A 20,332-nucleotide genomic window follows, 5' to 3' on the forward strand; every position below is an offset into this window, starting at 1 on the left:
AAGTTTAATTATCAAGTCAATTATCAAGTTTAATTCAACTCAATGCCAAAGATACTACTATGAAGCAGGTGGGGAGCATGCATTAAAGCTCAAATTTACAGTGAACGGAAGCATCAAAATGATTGGATGCTGCATTTTACTTTGTATTGAGAAGAACAAAGGAAAAAGCCCCAAATAAAAAAGGGTCTGTGAGAAAACAGCACGCATGTCCCTGTGTGAGTTAGTCTTTGCCTATATAAGTCCTTTGAGACAGCCTGCACCTGAGTACAAAACAGTAGCTGCATCTGTGGCAGGGATGTGAGGAAAATTCATCAGCAGAAAGTGAGCACATAATATAATTGGATAACTTTTAGAAACAACTGATAATTCAGTGATTATTTACTTTTTATGCTGGCTGAGTTTGTTGGATTAAGAGCAAAAACTGAGAAATGAGCTTCTTGCTATCAGCTCTTTGCCTCAAAACTGCTTTTCCACCCTGACTTACCGAGCATTCACCTGAGTTTTTGACTGAGGCTCTGTGACCTCCCTGGGTCATTGGATTTGTTTCCATGTGAACTCCAATGAAAGAGGTGTATGCTGACATGTATGTCAGTCACTGTAAGCTTCACATTGGGTAGGCAGGGGTCTGTGCAAAACAACTAATGAGACTGGCATTGATGACAAACTGATATGGACAGATAGGGTATTTTGGGGACACGAATGCAAGCACAAGTGTGCTGTTGCAAGCACTTAAAACTAATAAGGCAAGCTTTGTGGGAATCTGGAGATAAGCGAACAGCAGTTCTGCATGTGTTTGGCTGCATTGCAGAAAATGGGATAATACCGTTATGGTACTGTTTGGGCTAGCTGGGTTTCTTAGGTGCCCCAGAAGAGATTGGTAACAGATTGCTTTTAGAGCTGGGTCTAAAATCAATTCACGTGGAAACTTGATAGTAAGGTGATACAAGCCTCTTCTCCCAAAAGCTGCACGAGAAAAAGCTTAGGGACAGCTATGCTTCTGCAGGTATCCTTCTGGGAGAAGGTAAGGGAGATTTGTGTTTTGATTTGGGTGCAGGAAGCAAGAGCTGGGCTTCAAAGTGTTTTCTGAGTGTTTAGCAGAAAATCTAACAACTAGTGGCTACTAGAGGACTTCTTGAGATCAGATGAAAGGTGACAGCCTTGATAAGGGAGGGCATGACAGAAGGCCTAATGGGAGTTTGAGCCTGTGCATCTTGAGGGAATATGGAGAAAAGGCTGCTGATTCTTGTTCGACAGATGTCACGGAGGCCTGAGGCAGCTGTAACTATAATTGCCGGTCTCTCCTAGAGCCTGTCTGAAATCAGTCTGAGTTGCAGGAGTACCCGGAGTGGGCCTGAGGAATGTGATTTGTGACAGCTTGGATCAGCGTAAACTAACATCGTTAGATGGCTGAAATCATGAAGTATATTTAAATAGTGTTTACGGCTGGATTATGAACCCCACATAACTAATTCCTCTGCCTTGCCTGGAATACGACTTGGTGGGGAATTTCAGATAAAGTTCCCAGATGATTTTGAGTTTGAAGAATATTCTGTTTAATTGCTGGAACTCCGATGGCACCTGATTATTTTGGAGGCTAGAAAAGAGGTTGGATATTCAGCTCCACAACTACTGTCGTACTTGTTGAAATCAATGGCAACATTTTTGATTTGGTGTTTGTTGCTGCTGTAAAAGTGTGCTCGAACTGAAAGTTATATTACAATTCCAAAACCTGCAAATAATATTCTCCTGAATGCCTAGTATATATTTGTTACTGTCTTGTCTCACATAATCTGATGCAAGAACTCAACCACATTATCTTTCAGAAGCCTTGTATTTTTGTACATTGGTATCTGGGACTGGAACACTGAAAGCAATTTGTAACATTTAAAAATAAATCTGGTAAAAGCGGTGGATGTCAAAGTATGCAACATTTGGAAAGAGGAGTTAGCAGAGGGAATGTATGCCAGGAACACTCAGGTTAAGGGTGCATTAAGAGGTTACTTTTCTCTTATCAGAAACAGATTTCTGCATCATAAATAAATATCCATAAAGAAGTGTTGAAGTTCTGAATCTTCTAAGATGCTAAACACTTCTGTGCCAACTGAGCAAAATATTTTTACATGTGCTTAGATTCATCAAGATTGAAATTCTACTTGCACTTGTGTGATGGGGTAGATCAGGAGTACAAGCCAGCACCTTGCAGGATCAGTCCCTCTTTTTGCCTAGAACATTCCCGAGCAACTCAAATAACAAAAACATTGACAGTCTGTAGAAAGTTGATTAAAGATTGTGAAATATTCAGAAACTGCTGTAATGAGATTTATCTAAGTATTCCCTCTGCTATGTTTTGAAACAGACCCATATGTAATAGGGAGAAGACATAGACCCACCAAGAAGTTTCATCTTAATTCAGTATGTACTGAAGTTTTGGCTCACTTAAATGCTGGCTACTCTGAAGTATTCTCTTGTAACTTGTTTTTTAATTATATAAAGGCTCATATGATTTTTTCATCTTCTGGACAATGAGGGCTTTTGGATTGTTCATACATACCTCTGCTTTTTATCATCGGACCTGAGGAGCAAAAAATATTTTTCAGAAGGAGAAAAAGAAAAAAGAGGGAAGCCTGCAGTTACAAATAATGAGAAATTAATAAAATGGGAAGCTCCTTTTAAAGATAAGGGAATGTGTACCTGGCTAAATATGTGCTGTAAATAATTAATTCTGTATCTATTGCATAAATAATAATGTATATCAATCTTGAGGTAGCCTGAGGGTTCTGTAAGTGTTATGCTGTGTGTGTGTCCCACAAGGACAGGAGAAACCAGCAAAGGTTTTGCATTTCATTAAATCTTCTGACAATTTTGTTAGATTTCAAGCCTGCTGGGGTTAGCCATGTCCTTACATGGCTTTCTCAGATGACATGTAATGTAAACACTCTTCTTTGGCTACAGTTTTCAGAATGTTTTACATGATACCAGATATTCATGTTTGAATGAGCAGGCAGCTGGCAACTTGTATTTTTTTTGAGCAAATGGACTACAAGTACCCATCAACGCTGCTGTATGCTGACATAGCTCAAGTGTGGTAGAGGTAATATTCTAAGGCAACTAGAGATTTTTATTTGTTTCTACCCCTTCAAGATTCCATGTATAGTATGTCTTGTATTTGGGCAGATGATTAAATAATTCATGCAATATGTGCTGAAAATCTATTAAGCTCGAAGATCTAGAAACCAGTGTCCTGACTTCACTCTTTTACTTGTACATGTAATCAGTGGAACTTTGTACATCTCTTATTATCCTGTGATACCAGGATCTGCCATGTTAAAAACAGCTTAGCAAGCTGTAACTTCCAATTAGTGTGGGTAAATTCTCTGGTTAATTCATAAATACGACAGTAATACGAAGATATGTGGGCTGCTTTTTTTCAGGAGCAATAAAAATACTGAAACAGCTAGCATCAACATCTTATTTTTACAGTCGGTAAATAGAGAGGCACCTTTACTACAAATGCGGAAATATGCTTGAGCTAAAATCTTTACCAATTTTTTTCAGTTATACTTGCTCAAAACTATGACTTGACAGTTTTTCTGGCCACAGTGCATTGAATAAAATCAAGATCTCTTTGGTGTCTGTCTTGTGCTTAGTTATATCTGGTTTAGTTGATTTTTGTAGACATGGGTCTGCAACTAGGAAATCTTAATTTCTGCTGGTACACTCTCTTCAGTTTTACTATTCCTCAGAATTATGGGAATGCATTTTTAATGTATTATGCTTATCTCCCTCTATCTATTAAAAGAAGTCATAATAGAGGAAAAACTGAAAATATATCCTCATGCATAAGTAGCACTACAGTAGATGTTACAGTGGTCCTTTAAAATTCCTGTATCAGTGAGGTACACTTTGCTTTATTACTCTGCCCCTTCATATATCGGTTTCCTAAGCTTTCAAGATTGAGGGTAGAATTATGTACTAACAGTGCCCAAGGGGCCTCTGCTAGTCTTTGATTATAATCTTTTCTGGGTCAGATTAATAATTCATACAATATTTCTCTATGAAAAGTGATGCTGCCTGTCATCTTTTTAAGGCTGCGTTCAGCCACCTAACAGGACTCAGGCCAAGTGAGTTCATTTGAAGATTAAATTTCAGAAAGAAAAAAAAAAAAAGATAATTACTAGGTTATATGAACAGGCACCAAGTAAACAGCATTTTTAACTTGGATGTGGTTTTTTGGATCTTCAGCTATTAGACTGTGGAATCACTTCTCATGGAAAATGATGGAAGATCTATTAGATGAGGCAGTAAAAATGCAATTGATAACTCCTAATGGGGGAAAAAGTCACTGGGGGGGAATAATTTTGCTCTGTGCAAGAGCTGTAGGTACAAATAAATCTTCCAGCATTTTTGAGGGAAGGAATACATTTCTAGTGCATCTCTTGACTGATTCCTTTCAGACATTTCATTACTCTTAACACCTTGTTCTACTCACGTTCTTTGGGACATAAAAGATATTTGAAAACGTTATGTTTTTAGACTTAAATAATCTGATTTAAGAAAAACAAATGCATCTCCATACCTCCATTTTTAATTGAGTGAGGAAACCTATTCTAAGAGGACTTGGGTATTTCAAAAAAGTGGGTTTGAACTAAATTCAGGACAAAAGCAGAGCCTAGGAATTAACTTTACATTATCTCACTACCCCCAGCTACACTCAGGTTTGCCTTTACTAATTAGGATTTGAGATGTTGTTTGCTATCCCTTTACCAGTTGCCTACATTCAAGAGCACAAGAAGGCAAAGTGTAGCTTGACAGTCTCATCAGACCTTACTCTTTGAAATAAGGTTGAAGGAGAACTCTGAAAAGGGATGAGAACCTCCCTGTGTAATGTCTATGACTTGCGTATTCCTTGCTACAGGGCTAGGGAATAGATAAAGAAAAGGATTCACTTGCCGAAGGCATGGCGAAGCTGGTTGAAATCCTTGTTGTATGATAGACTTATATGACTGTGGGAAAGTTGTTTGGCTTCCCTACTTCTAGTAAAACAGCCTAATGTGAAGATAAATCTGTTAAAATGACATGCTGTGTACTGGAAAATTGAGCCTTTCTGGTTTTGTTCTCCTAGAACCATGCTGTAAGATGACCCTGGCAAGGAAGGAGAAGGCTTCTGCTTCAAAAGCAGTCATGACTAGTTATTTTGCGAAAGTATATGGTAATTTATCTTCTTGTTAAATCTCAGTATCCAACTCTAAAATGATCTTGGAACACTTTAAATTGAATCAAATAAATGAGGTATGATTAATACTGCAGTTTCAAGACCATGTCTTGATTGTCTGTTTGAAAGCTAAAGGAATGTATAGAAGAGTAATAAAGTTAATACTTTCTTCAGATAACTGATGATACCTGGTGTTCTTTTTTTCACATTCCATCAGCCTAGCAAAGATTAATTTCTAAAATATCAGCAGGGATTACAGCCTAAAATAGTCTTGTATGGGAAAGGCATAGTATTTCTGTCTTTTCAAATGGTATGGATGTGATTAAATTGCAGGGGAGAGGCTAAAACTTGATTATAGCAATGTAAAAAGGTAGATGAGGCTAAATTTCTCTGAGGCACACATTACAAGAATGTTGTGCAATCACAGAGAAAAGCAATATAGCTTGCAAGGAAAGTATTAAAGACAAATAAATTTCTGTGGAGATTTAAAGGTCTAATCACATATTGTAAGCACTTAATCTGTGGCAAAGCTTGAGACAGCTTAAATTACATCTGGGAGAAAGACCCAAGGAAGTAGGCTTTGAGATTATCTGTGTTACAGTATCTCAGTAGAACCCAAGATTTATTTTGAAGACTAAAACTATCTTGTTTTAACCAGAAGCACCTGAGTAACATGAGCTGGAATTAAAGGTATCCTTTACTGTAATCTGTGAAGTAATGGTTTAGGGAGAACTACCAGTGTCTGCTGTATTCTCAGCTCCAGTTACCTTTTCTCTGTGCTTAAATTCTTACTATACTTAGAAGAGCAAGAAACAATGGTCATGACACTTGCCCTGCCAGTTTTGCATCCTCTGAGGATTTCTTTAAGCTGGGAGAATCCCCTTATTCTCATATTCAAAAGCTTACTGGAGGTGTTTAATTTATACATGTTTGCCTTGCACAGCAAAATGGGTGACGTATGATTTGCGTTCTGTCTCAACTGGCTACAAAAGGAAGGTTTATCATTGTAACAGAAAAGGGGGATCAAATTCCTTATGATTCAGTCACAGTGGATCTTTTCCAGGAAGAAGCTGCCCTGTTGTATTTAAAGCAAATGAATAAAATAAAACAATCCGCCAAACAAATCAGCCAAAAAGAAAAAGGAAAAAAAAAAAAAAGGAGGCTGGAGATGGTCACAGTTGTTTTTACAGTAGACAGATATATATATATATATATGTAATTTTTGTGTGTGTGTAGAGTAGCTATCATTAATAAACCTTTCTATAAATTTATTCACTGAGCAGCTCTTTAGTTTGCAAGGAATAGATCACTTGATCACTTGTGCGTGGCATGACAAAAGTGCTTGGCAAATACCAATGGATTCTTTTCAAGGTAGTGATGGTGGTGTTGTATGTTTCAATTTAAGGAGCTCCAATCTACAGGTAAAGGAGCAATTTCTTGAGCAAGCCACTCTTATTTTAGATTAGCAGTCTCCAAGTCTAGCAACCACCTTTACATTATTTAAGATCATGCCAGTTGGTAAGTGAACAGGCTATATATATATATATTTTTTTTTTTCTTATAGCTACTAATTACATTGTTATTCTAGTAAATAATATTATTTTAAAGATTGCTTGGTGCCTTTTTTGTTTGTACTTACCTCATAGCCTTTGTCAGATGAAGTAGGATCATGGCATAGCTGATGCCCTAGTTTAGGAGTTGTTTTTTTTTTTTTTTTTTGTAGCATTTGTTGGTGGCAGTCAAACAGCTGATATCCTTTGTAAGAGAGCACAAGTTTATTTCTAATTTCGAAGTCTGTTATTTAAAACTGTGCCTTATGTTCTAAAATCTTTTTGCAGACTTCCCTTGTCTGAAAATGTAAAGATAAATAAAGATCGAGAAATCCTAGTTAGTACACATCCATTGTTTGTTCTTTCACATGCCATTTGCAGTTTTCTGATAAGCAGATGCACTACCTGGTGAAAGAACTGGAGATACTGTTGGACTCTGAGTCAAGATGATTTGTCTTCTGGGCTTGTTTCAATAACGGGGCTACTTTTTGGCTCTCATCCCTTATTTTTCATCACATTTTTATTTGCAACTTTTTGTAGCTCATGTAGACAATTTCTTAGATTTATGCAAAATTTTTTTGTTTGTTTGTTTTGTTAGTATCTTCTGTTTTAGACAGCTAATAGAACAGTTTTGGAAAGAATTTTGAAATTCTATCAAATGAAACTCAAGCAGATGACAATGCTGCCATCAGATACTTGTGGTAATGTATGCTGGCAGCTTCTTCTTGTTCGAGTAGTACTGGCACGTTAGAATCATAGTAGAGCTGCTTTGTCATGGTTAGGACAATTGTGATATGATAATACCCTATAGACCTTTCTGTGTAAAGGAAATTCTCTGTATGGCTGTTGTTTGACAGTGGACACCTTTTTGTTTGTGTGTAGCTGTTAACCACTAAACTCATTAGGTTGGAAGTAGCAGAGCGTTATAAGACCTGCATTCATCTTAGTAAATTTTTAATGATCCCCACAGTAGGTGATCAGAATTTTGAGTTTGTTTTCAGAAATAATGTGAAGAAATTACATCTGATAGTTTCTACACAGGCAGCTAAGAGGAAGCTTCCAGTAGTTCTCTTTCATTGTCGTTTTCTGCATTAAGGACTATTGAAGTGGATAGGGTGCATCTTTCACACCTTTTTATTTCAGATCATTTATAGACTCTTGAAAGTCTTCCTGCATTGCTTTGCATTTTGTTCACACTGCTATTAGCACTTTATGCTGAGATTCTGTGATGAAATTTTGCAGTAAAAGAATAAATTGTGCATCTGTAGTACTGCAGAAAAGAAAGGGGCCTGAGGGGTGTGGGCTTCATTCGTTGTATGACATCTTGCTCAGTAAAGACAAGTTTATCAAGATTAATAATTATTAGCCCATCTGTAGAAGAACCTGAATTTCTATCTCCCAGCTCTATTATTTGATAAAAATGGTTGGATGCACATACACTTGTACATAAAGCAGGTTTTCCTGTATCTTGAGATTCATTCTTATCCTTAAGTTTTAGATTTTATTTGTAAATGTTGATATGATGCTATCAAATGAGTACCAAAAGATGTGCTGTGTGTATTGACAATTCACAAAGAATAAATTTTATAGGTAATACGCAATCACAGATGAAAAAAGGACTACTATTTTTTTGTAATTGTTACTGTATCATAAAATCTAGGCTGTGCTCAAACCTGAGTTACTGCTAGAATTAACAGCTTTGTTTTTTATTTCAGATCATTCAATCAATGTCATTTTTTGAAATTAATTTTATTTAATATTTGCTTTCTTAGTTCTCTTTCCACATTTTCTGCATTGGTTCACAAATTGACTTTTTTTGTTCAAAATTTCCCAGCTGTAAATTTGGGATTAATGCTTTAATAAGACACATGAAAATAGGATGTGAATAATGGAAATGAATTTTTAAATTATCTGACATTCTTCATTATTTCTGGTATCACTGATGATTAAATGTAGTATCTTATTGGATAAAACTTTAAGAAAATTTAAAGTCGGTTTTGTATTCATTCACATTCTAGGACTATCAGATAAATTTTCTGCATTTTATGGAAAACGTTCAGACAATGGTCAGTTGGTATAAAATGGTATAAATGAATTGTAATTGTTTTCTTTACTATATCAGTTAATGCATTTTTTAATAGAAATTATGGATTGTCACATTCCAGACCTTACTCCGAGTATTCTTTGGTCTAAGTGTAGCACATAATCTGTCTCAGATTAAGTCAAGTCATCATGCATAAATCAAGTGTTAGAGTTGCAGAATCTTTCTGAAGCTGTGAAGCAGGCTCTAAGGGAAAATGTTGATAGGAAAGACAAAGACCTGTTTCTTAAAGCATGCTGTGTGACTGGATCGCCCATTAGAATTACGCTTCTGACCCAGTCCAACATTATTAAGATTTAGTGTTTTCCCACTAAATTTTCTCTTTTCCCTTGTTTGCCTACCTTTGATTTCTCTAAAAGCTACACAATAAATGTAGTATAAACTTAATATATATTAATTTAATATGCTTTCATATGTTAGTGTGTTTCATAGTTGAATGGCTGTAGGTGTAAGAAAATAATGATGAACACAAGAAAAATCTTATCTTTCTGGCTTCAACCTCACTAAATTTCACTACCAAACCATACCAGTGTTTTCAGGAAATCTTTGTTACATCACCCTACAATTGCTTTTCCATTGTGGGGAAAAAACATGTAATGAGTTTAATAGACTATTGAGAAAACTACCTCTCCTGTCCAACTGCCACGAGATGAAAGTGTAATTTAAAATGTTTGATAATCATTTTGGGACACGTGTCAGTTTTAGGAAAAAATGACAGTTGCATTAAAGAGGCTATCCAAACTGCAGTGACAGTATTAGTCGCAGTTCTGTTCCAGCATTTCACTTCCACCTTTTGCAAATAATACTTCAAGCAATGTTTTTCCATTGGTGGTGATAAATGTACTGGTTTATAGTTTTGGCGTCTTGGGGCTTGGTTTTCTTTGATGGAGTTTGTTTTGATTGGGTCTGTTGTCTCAAAGTAAAATATTTAGTAGGTTCTTACTACGTTGCTATACTTACACATATTTTACTAGAAGAAATTAGAGAGAGGTGTCTAAGGCAAGCGTAGCAGAGTCAGCAAATCCAGCCATCATCTGTGCAATCTTTCCTTTTACAGCCTCAGTAAAGCAAAGCTACCCTGAAAGCACGTTACATCACTGGGAGGTAAAAGAGAAACAGGGCTGAAAAATCCTCTTCAGGGGAAGTGGCAGTTATTGCTGATGTTTAACTGAATACACTGTTGTCTCTGACATCCTGCATGTGTGTGTGATGTGGATGGGGAAGAAACTAGTAGCAATCATGGTATAATGTAATATACTTTTAACAGAATTTTTCATAAACATCTGTTTTTCTGGAGTCCCGAGCTGTTCTCTCTATTTGACTAACTTTCTGAAACTTCCCTCAGCTTCTGCTAATATGTGCACCGTTTCTAAATTGCAGTCTTTGTAGTGATTGTAATTGTCAATACTGGATGCTGTGATACAATGCAACTGCAGGAAGCTGTTAGGGGTACTGGGAGTGGGTTAGTCGTGCCAGCACAGAGTGAAGGCAGGCTGGTTGATCCTTACACACACTAATGTGTGCAGTTAGCAGTTATTTTTGCATAAGTTTTATTGTTAAACAACTCTGTAGTGTCATTGCTAATGGCCTTCTGAAGTTATATTTGCACTTCAAAGGTAATTGTAAAACAAAAGGTGTTTTTTCTATATATTATTTCAAAACATTTTGTAATGGGGCATTATTACAAAGCACAAATGGAAGTTTATCCTTATTTCTCCGAATCATAATTCTTTGGAGACTTGTTCTTTGCATATTCAAGCTAGAGTATTAATTTGCAGTATGACATACCAGGCTGCCTTAACGAAAAGAGGGGAAATTGCCATTGCATTAAAAATCTACCAAAAGTTGTAGTTTTTCTTATTATTTATCTATATTAAATGATGTGAGAAGATGTATTGAAGCTAATTGGCTTCCTTTGAGAAATAGGTTCAGGTAATTGACTGAAGGTGTAAATTATTAGAAATACAAAGAGTTTAGGTAGATCTAAGGGTCAGGAATAGCTTACTTCATCTGAGGTGTTAAAGCACATAACAGCTTTTAGCCTGAGTGATTAATCTCTTGAGGTTTCTGTTTGGAAGCACACATTCTTTTCAAGAGACCTTGCTAATAATAATGTGTCATTAGATGCACACCTCAGCACAGAAAGGTAGGTTTAAAATCAGAATTACATTTATGCACCCGTTAAGGAAGGTAAGGTGTGGAGATATCCTGGAGGCTACAGAACTGAGCTTTGGTCTGTTGTATGGTCATGAGCAGGGAGTACTGTCCTATCAGGGCCAGAGTGCTTATCTGCTGGAAAGGCACACTTCTGCATAAATCCTTGATTGCTCTTTCTTAATGAGCGCTGTCTTGGAACAGTAGGCAAGAAAAAGTACCATTTCTTCACTGAAAGATTAAATAAAAGCACTATGTTATCTTAACTCAAATCCATTTATGTGGCTCCTTTTGGATGCCTTACTTTTCACTACCAAGGACATTTGTGGGAGAACATGTTCTTGCCATAATCTTGCAGTGGATATGAACAGTTATTTGATGCTGGCCACTTAACAAGTGCTAGGTTCGTAGGCATCTTCTGTGGAAGGGTGAAATCAGCATGAGGAGAGCTCCTATGTCATATGAAAATGTCACGTAAAATCATGTGAAATTCGCTTAGATCTTAGTGATTATTCTGTCTGCTTCCCTATGCTGAAAATACTGACGTAGTTTTTATAACATTTAAATGAACACCATTGTTCGCTCACTTTAAATGTGTATTTTTCTAAATAAATGTGTATTTAAACGTGTATTTTTCTAAGGGCTTTCTGTAAAAAAAAATCAAAAAAAAATCTATTTTAAACTTGCTTTCTGCTATTTACTTCCTCTTATATATATGTGCTAGTGGCTAGTGTACTTACTGAATTTGGGTCCAAATGGCATGGTGCAAGAAATCTAGTTTACAGTGCATGCCTTAGAATTACAGGATCATTGAGGCTGCAATCTTGATCATTTAAGAAATCCCTAGTTTACAAAACAAAAGCAAAAAACAAAGTTACTAAGTTCTATAAATGTGGAAGTTGCAAACACTGCCAAGGAAGACTGTTTAGCACATGGAATTTACAGACACTTTTACAGATGTCATGTTTTTTGTTGCCCTATGTAGCATTCTTTTGAGCAAGGGTTAGGGTTGTGATTCACAGACTAAAAATTAGCAAGCAGCAATTTTTCAGGTAATATCTGAGTCAGTGTAGAACACTTTTTTTTTTTTCGCTAGGAGCAGTCTACATAAAAGAAAATTAATTTGCACAGTTGCGAAATCAGAAAGGTTGGAAGAAGAAAAGAGATTTGTGCTAACTAGTTGTATTTTTTTAATCCGATGTTAAAAAAAAATAAAAAAATCAAAGCTGAAGATTTCCCTTCTGTAAATTCAATTTAAAATATCAGAATGAAAAAACATTCATTACTTTTGAACACAGTAAAATGGACTGCATGGAAAAAATAGAGCGCAAAAATAATTATTTCAGCAGATCACTGCATTGCTCCAAAAGGTTCAAATTGAAGTGTTTGAAAGCCATCCTATAGGCTAATTGTTAGCTCAAGACCCAAAGCACCTCATGTCTCCATGACAACTGTTCTTTACTTTTGTATTAAAAAACCCAAAACATAACTGTTCATGCTTCATATTTTATTTTTGGGTATAGTGAAAGCCTAATACTGGTCAAACTTAATAGTAGCTTTTCCTTTTGTGCTATCTCCATTACAGTGCAAGTATCACAGTTGTGATTTCTGATCTTAACTAGATTTTTATGATTGAGTGATCATTACATTTTATTTTTGCACCATGAAATAAATGTATTTGATATGAAGGAAAATGTCACTTAAGTTGTTTGTGGTGGCAATTCAACAGATTCTAAATGCCCTTCATCTGTGTGCAATTTCATGTAATTTAACAGAGGTTTCTCAGCTGTGATAGTGATTGACAGCAATGCCAAAACTAAACATGTTTTACAGTCCTTACTGTACCATTGGCACTTAGCTATTTCATTGACTAGAAACTGGCACAGAATTGGGACTAAAACCTTGATATTGAAAAGGGAACCCAAGTTAATGAAAGAACAAATAGGAACTTGAAAAAGCTCTCTTGGTTGTTCAGGAAATGAACACCTAGAGTATATTTGTCTTCCAGACTGATTTGCTAAATAACTGCAGACACAACTCATCTCATCTCTGTAACTTAGTTACTCCACCTACAGGTGGCATTAATGACTTGTTGTTTTTGTGTTTTCTTTTCAAAACACTGCAACGTTTTTTGAAATTAGATGCATTATAGCTCCAAGCTTTTCACTCCATTGTGAATACTAACCAACTTGCTTTCTAGAAATACCTTAGTTTTTGTCACTTCTTTTCCACTAGCGTTCATGCTGATGATACCAAGGCTCTTGTGGACATTTCAGTCACCTGCACAGCTTTTGTAGTTGCAGTCATTCTAGAGAGCTATGCTCAGGCTTCCTGCTTGACTTTGTCAACACATTTTTGCTAGGGCTGTTTACTTGTATTTCTTTACTTTTGGCAAATGTGTGCTTGGAGAACTTCTGGCCAGTTCTTACCTGTACTTTTACCTCACACTAAAATTTGTGCCAAAATAGCTCATATCATGTGAGCTTCACGTGGTTGGGAAGGGTTATGTGGCCGTGTACAGTCTTCTAGAAGGGAGCGTTATGAACCGAATGAAGAGGAATAACAGGATGACTACCACTGGCCTTGTGATGATTCTGGAGCTCATGGCAGGAGTCAGTTCTATAATCCGATGGTGGTGAGACATGTGAGTGGTTGTAGGCAACTATCTGTCAGGGATGTTTTCAACATGGTTGATTCTCTTATAGAAAGGAGGATGCGCAAGAGGTCTCTTCATTTGAAGTGTGCTTCCTCCCCCTTTCTGTTACTTTTATGGTATATTTCAATGAGGTACTTTTTGTTTTCAAAGACACTGGTTTTGAATTTTAAAACTCTTGCTTTAGTATCTACTGAGAGTTTTTCTTCAAAGACTTCAGTTCATAGTTTGTGTGAGTAAAACTGTACTTAATGGCAGGTGTAAATAGAAGCAATTAAATGCTTTACTGAATCAAAGCCTGTCCTCTTAGGGCCTCATCCTGCATTCTTCACACTCCCTGAGAAATATGAGACCAGCATGGCAGTGACAAATCCTGCTACTAATGTTGTGGTAGTTTTTAGACGCATCAGTGAGGAATATTATGAATAATGCTTCCTGTTGTTTGGATTCATCTTTTATATATAAACCAGGGAAAAGCAAAACTGTTGTGTTACCTTGATCAAAAATAATACAATTCAGATATCTAATTCAGAGGTAACAGTTCCCAAGCAGTTTAGAGTATAAATTACTGGCCTAGAGTAATCATCCAGTAATGATCACATCTATAAAAAAATTTGTAACTTTTTAAATAGAAAACATACAAACACCCTTCCCCCAACTGCAATAGTAATAATTCAGTTGTCAGTAGCAGCTAGATAATAACAAACTACTGGTCTATCTTTGAGCTTGTATTACTAAGAAATTTCAGTCTCCTGTGCTAATTCCAGAGAAGTATATTGGAAAGCAAAGCTTGATTTGCACTGCTGATGCCAGCTGATTTCAATACATCCATTAAAGCAGGTAAACAACATGTGTACTATATTTGTACATATGGTGCAATTATAAATGTGTACATTTCCCTGAAACTGAACACAAAATAGTTGCTAAACAGTTGTCAGGAGAGAAAAGCATTGGCTTAAAACATGTTAATTAGAATATTTTTTTGATTTGTTTTTATAATAGCAGTAATAAGCATGACCATGCTATGGAGTGAATGCATACCATTCATAAAAGGCATTGCTTTTTCTAAAATCTAGTAGCAATGGCCTTGTATTTACTTGATACATGTAACACCATCAGAGATGAGCTCTAACATTCTAGGAATGAAACAAATATAAAGTAAACAACAGTTCCTGCTTCTTTGAAACTCTCCGATCTTTTTAATCTTGACATGTTCATATGCCTTATTTCTTACAGAAGACACTTCTTATATTTCACATCTCCAGCTCTGAAGTCTTCCTTGAGATCAAGAGCATTTGGAGCTAGGGTTTTAGCCTTTTTTTTTTTTTTTTTAAACAAACAAACAAATGAACAAACAAAAACTAAAAAATCACCACAATCTGCTTTAAGAGTGTTTGGGCCTTCTGAGGAAGCCCAAAGAGCATGTGGAAATTGCATGCAGTGTGTCAGAGGAGTCACTGTAGAAATAATACTAGCTATACACCTCCTAACGGCTCATGGCTGCAATGGAAATCCTGACAGAAAAAACTTGGCTGCTTTCTGATGCATCCTCAGTGTTTCTGTGGGAAAAGATAACAAAAGAGAATCTGCCTTCAGAATTAATAGTAGCATTTATTTTAGATACTTCTAGTGATTGTAATGGATTCTACAGCTGTACAAATATTGGTTTTGTCTGTTAATTATACAGGATATTTCCAAAAGAAAAGTAAAAAAAAAAAAAAAAAGTGAATAAAACAGAAATGAAAATGAAAAACATTCAAGGCATAATTCTATCCTTATAACAATTTTAACTACTTTGGCCAAAGTCGATTCTCAGAAACACAAATGCTGACTTTACTAAGCATTTTAAGCTTGGCACTTACATTGTGTTGAGCCCTCTAGGCTTGGTTTGAAATGAATAGAAGTTGAATAGTCAGTGAAAATCTTTCTTAAGGAATACTTGTATCAAGTGTGATGCTTCAAATAAAGAATTTAATTCCCGTTTAAAACATAAATATGGAGGGCATAAAGTGCAGTGATTATTGACAAATAATCTAGATATAAAATAATGGGACTGAGGTTAGAGATACTGAAGAAATCAAAACGATGCTATATAAGAGTATAAACTAATTTTTTATAAGCAAAAATGTGTGGAATAGAAAACAAAAAGTTAATTAGCACTCATTTGTTAATAATCAGGGTCTGGAGGTCTTTGTGTGACTTGCCTATAGCCCAAGGTAACATTTACTTGTTAAAGTCTCCAAGCCAGCTTAAAGAAAAATGCAAAAATGTGGTGTCAGTAATATCTAATATGGGTTGGTGTTTTTATTTTCAGAAGTTGAATAGTAACAAAAATCAGAAAGTTTTGCTAACAAACATCAAAATAATAGATCTCGTGCAGCATCTTTGTTTTATTGATTAGTGCTATATTGACCACATTTATCAGTACAATGTTATACTTTGAGGCTGTAATGGTGGGAGGATTGTGAAGGATGAAAACAGAAAATGCAGAAAGTGGAAAATAAAGGTGTACGCTTTCTTTTCCTTTTTTAAAAAAAAAATTTCCATTCCTTTTTTCCATGTGCTAAAATGCTGAGACAGTTTGTGTGATTGCAATTAATCGACTAATAATCCTAAAAATAAAGAGATGTGTTTATCTTAAATATATGAGGAAGTTTAGGAAAGAAATGTAGCTATGTAGTAGTAACTGGATGGTGGCTTGGAAACGAAGTCCCTGCTTGACGTGCAGTTTTATTACTGCTATCCCATACTATTCACTGGTGCAGAAATGCAACATAACATGGGAATTGCAACCGAAGATAAGGTAAGGAGCATTTGGAATAGATTAACTCATAAGAAAATAAATCCTTTTTCCATAAAAATATATTAATTAACAAAAACAACAAAAAAGCTGGGGGGGGGGCGGGGAAGGAAGGAGGATGAAAGAGTACACAGAACTCACAGAAACAGATTGCTTTTTATGGCTGTATTTTTAGCACTCATCACGGGTGACAATTGCTGTGGAAAAAGAGCTGGTTAAAAGTATTTTTTTCCAACACTGAGTATGGTGCAGTGTGTGTGTGAGTACAAATATACATAGATAAGGGGTAATATCGAAACATTTTAAGCATGGCATCAGGCACTTGGTGTATATATAGTCCCATTTAAACCTTATGTGATCTTCTCTTTTAAAGCTAAATTTCTCTAGAAATGTAATAGAATATAACCTGTATTGTTTCTTCATTAGTTACAAACATCTTCTGCTAATTTAAGTCTCCCTGCAGTTTGTGATTCCTTACCACAGCGGTACCTAAAAGCAGATGTGATTATTGGAGAAATAAGCGTTCTCCTCTCAGGTAAAGAAACATGTATATTCCTTCTGACATGCCTGAAGATATAATGAAGTATTTGAAGACCCAGTCAATCCCAGCTTCCTTTGATAGCACAACATCATCCTGATGTAAGTCAGGGTTCAAAAACTACAGCAGTGTCCTCGGCATGATTTGTACTTCTCACTTCTGTAATGTTCTTTTATAATGTTCTTCATTGTTATTGTTGAGTGACTACAGAAGATAACATTAGGAAAGCTTTCATCCTGCTCACCTGCATGGGAAGAATCCACATATGCTTGTACTCTAACAGAGATGTTCATTTACTGTATATTGTGCAGTAAATAATTAATCAACATGATTGTATCTAAGAAAGATGGTAAGCTCAGCATTATTATGGTGTTTTAGCATCAGAGATCACGTAAGCTAAGAAAAGAGAAATAGACTTGAGAGATTTTGATGCAGGCTCATCTTTAGAGACAAGACAGGCTGGATATGTGATAAAATAAAGCAGCATTTCATTAAACACCATTTACAGTTTTATTAAGAAGAGTAGTTTTACTATGATATCCTGAAATAACAGATGAGATGCTCTGTTCTGGTTTCATTTCTATGTATTTATATGGCTCTGCTTTTTGTTTGGTTTGTTTTGGAACATTTAGAGTTCTTCCTTGACAACCCATTAAAGTTGTCAGGATTTTTTTCTACATCATTGCCTTAATTCTAGTTCTATCTCTTTTTTTCCCCATCATATTCTCCACTTCATCTCCTACTGTTCTTTTCTTTTTTTTTCCATCTCTTGCTGCTTTGCTTTCTGATTCATTATTAGAAATAAAAATATTTCTCTGTATGATAAAGAATCACCTGCATGTTTTGCATGATATTTGCTTTCTTTAAATACAGACATTTATTATAAATTGTGGACAGGAATCTGAGTTATGTGGTTTAAGGTTATCTGTTGAATCCCTGGATTTTCAGCAGAACATTGATTATTACTTTGGTTATATTGTTCAAAGTTAAAAAGACTATCAGTAATGTGGAAAAGATCAGTAATGTGGAAAAGTAAGTGGGAAGACTATTCTGAATTTGATATGAGGAGAAAGCACACTAGAACAAAATAACATCTGTTCACAGCAAAGTGTTGTGGTTTAAAGCTGGGGCTGTATTTATTATGGCATGTGTTGCAGAAGATCAACATTTAGATTTTTTGCTCATCTCTAGAATAACTGGGAAATATTTCAAATAAATACTATTTATAATAATCGCAAAATATCTTCATCAGCAGGAGGTGTTTATAATCAGCTTCTGGTTTTGTTGCGCTTAGATGGGACAAGATTTTCAAAAATGCTGAGTAACCTCAAGTGTCTTCATTCTTGTGTTGAAAAGGGACTTCTAAATAGCTCTTTCTGCAAATTATATTTACCTCTTCCCCTAAGTTTGTATGCTGACAAGTCAATAATGCCAAATAATATCCTTAAACAATTTTTTTTAAAAAATACTGACCAAAAAGAAGCAGTGTTTCTCGTAAATTTCCTAGCTCTGTCTGCCCTTTGTTTAAGTCTTTGTGTTTATAAAAATAAATGCATAGATCAGTACCATGTGAAGAAACTCAATGACTTGATATTTGCTTCAGTTTATAAAATAGTAAACTAGGTGTTTTTTCCTCACTGTAGTCAATGGCAATATTCCCAATAGTATTAGTGAGTGGAGGAGTAGACCAGGAAGATGTTTTTGCTTAAATTAAATGAAGGTACAATAGATTATTCCTTCAAGAAGTTTGAGCCTATTTAAAACATTATTTATTTATTTATTATGAGGCAAGCAACCTTCAGTCATTATTTGCATGAAAAGTGCACTAAAACTTGTCTAAGTCATTAAAATGAGTTGCTGAGGGACTGTACTAATGCCTCCAATCTGTTAGGTTATATGTGAAATGAGGCACTGTATCATTCAAGCTCAGTGTTCTGAAACAGTGCAGATGTCTAATGGGGACTGTTCACTACAATTAGGAAACATCAACAGTTGTTTGAAACACAGATATGTTAGTCTAGACTAGGCTTATTCCAGAAAACATAATTTAAGTCTTCCTTTAGAAACTAGATGGAGTCAGTAGTATTTTGTGGTTTTTCAGTTTCTCAGGAGATGGCCGGGTGTCCAAAAACTAAGTATGAAAGAAAAGCTTTAACTCTGCCTCTTCAAAGTACTATGAAGGTACAGAGAAATCTGTTAGTTGTGCCTGCAACGAGGTTCCAGCACAGCCTGAAAGCACTGTGGGAGCTCTGCACCCACTGGAGACTTGAAGTTATACAAACAGAAAAGCCAAAGTTCATGAGACAGTCAAACTTAGAAATCAAGGATAAATGATTTTCAAGTGATCCTCACCTTAAGTACAGAAGTAGCAAATATGGATGAGTAAATGTACTCACTGATTTCTGAACACAGTTCTTTAAAGATTTCCTCAGAAACTATGTGAAAGTTGATACTCCTTCCTTGTCTTGGTTCTACCTGTGATTTTAAGCAAAAATGCTGAACATGTAACACTAATGATAAAATTGTAAAGTTTTATGTCACCAGTGGTATCAGAATGGATTTAAAGGCATGAAAAGGAATTTGGGTGGAATTTAGGTGCCTAAATCCAAAGCTGCACTTTAGAATATTTTTGCTCTATTAGGGTATTCACTTGAGGTTTGCAAAAGCACCAGATCCATCAAATAGTAAGGTTCTAAGTTGCTTGCCACAATTATATGAGGAGAATTAGTGGCTGAAGTGGACCTATATTTTATATGAAAAAGACAGTGAACAAAATACAGACATAGTCTTGCAGATCATGGACCAGAACATGGGTTTGACTCTTCCACTTAACATACAGAACCATCCCTGCTCTCTTTTTTTTCTTTATTTATTCAGCTGTTCTGTTTCACTCCTTTTCTTTCCTGAAAATATGAGAAGAATGTAGGGTGTCACCACGCACTTCACAAACACGTTTCCACATTATAGTCTATTACCAGTTCAGTTAGTGGTTTTGTATTTTCTGAAGGAGGTAGTGCTGGAAGATTTTGAAACCCCTCTACGTGCGTTTACTATTTGCCTATTATCTTCTCTAAATAAAAGAAGAATATGGCCCTTAATTCGTGTCAGAAGTTCACATTTTCTTCATAGCATCTGGCTGTAGCTAGCTACTATCTACCATTACTACACAATCTACTTTTTGCAGTGCTACTTTTACTCATTTCCAGTTAGTATCCCCTTGTGTAGTAGGTATCATCCTAATTTATCGCTCCAAAGAGGCTATTTTCATGAAAACATCAAAAATGATCCTTCACTACAGCACTCTTCATAATCGTCAAACGTTGT

The 20,332-nt window shown here is 35.7% G+C and overlaps 1 protein-coding gene and 1 long non-coding RNA gene across 6 annotated transcripts in view; one reads left to right on the forward strand and one right to left on the reverse strand.

Moving 5' to 3' along the window:
• LOC310900241 overlaps window positions 1-20,332 on the forward strand; it is a 303,162-nt gene that overhangs the window by 47,544 nt on the left and 235,286 nt on the right. The gene's annotated exons all lie outside the window — the stretch shown is intronic.
• The window catches only part of SYT9 (synaptotagmin 9), an 81,086-nt gene continuing 75,959 nt past the window's right edge, over window positions 15,206-20,332 (reverse strand). The window contains exon 7 of the mRNA XM_083837905.1: window positions 15,206-15,229. Coding sequence (XP_083694031.1) covers window positions 15,221-15,229 — 9 coding nt within the window. The 3' untranslated portion in view covers window positions 15,206-15,220. The remainder of the gene's footprint in view (window positions 15,230-20,332) is intronic.

This window comes from Anser anser (assembly GCF_964211835.1).
Source record: "Anser anser genome assembly, chromosome: 5".
Classification (NCBI taxonomy): domain Eukaryota; kingdom Metazoa; phylum Chordata; class Aves; order Anseriformes; family Anatidae; genus Anser; species Anser anser.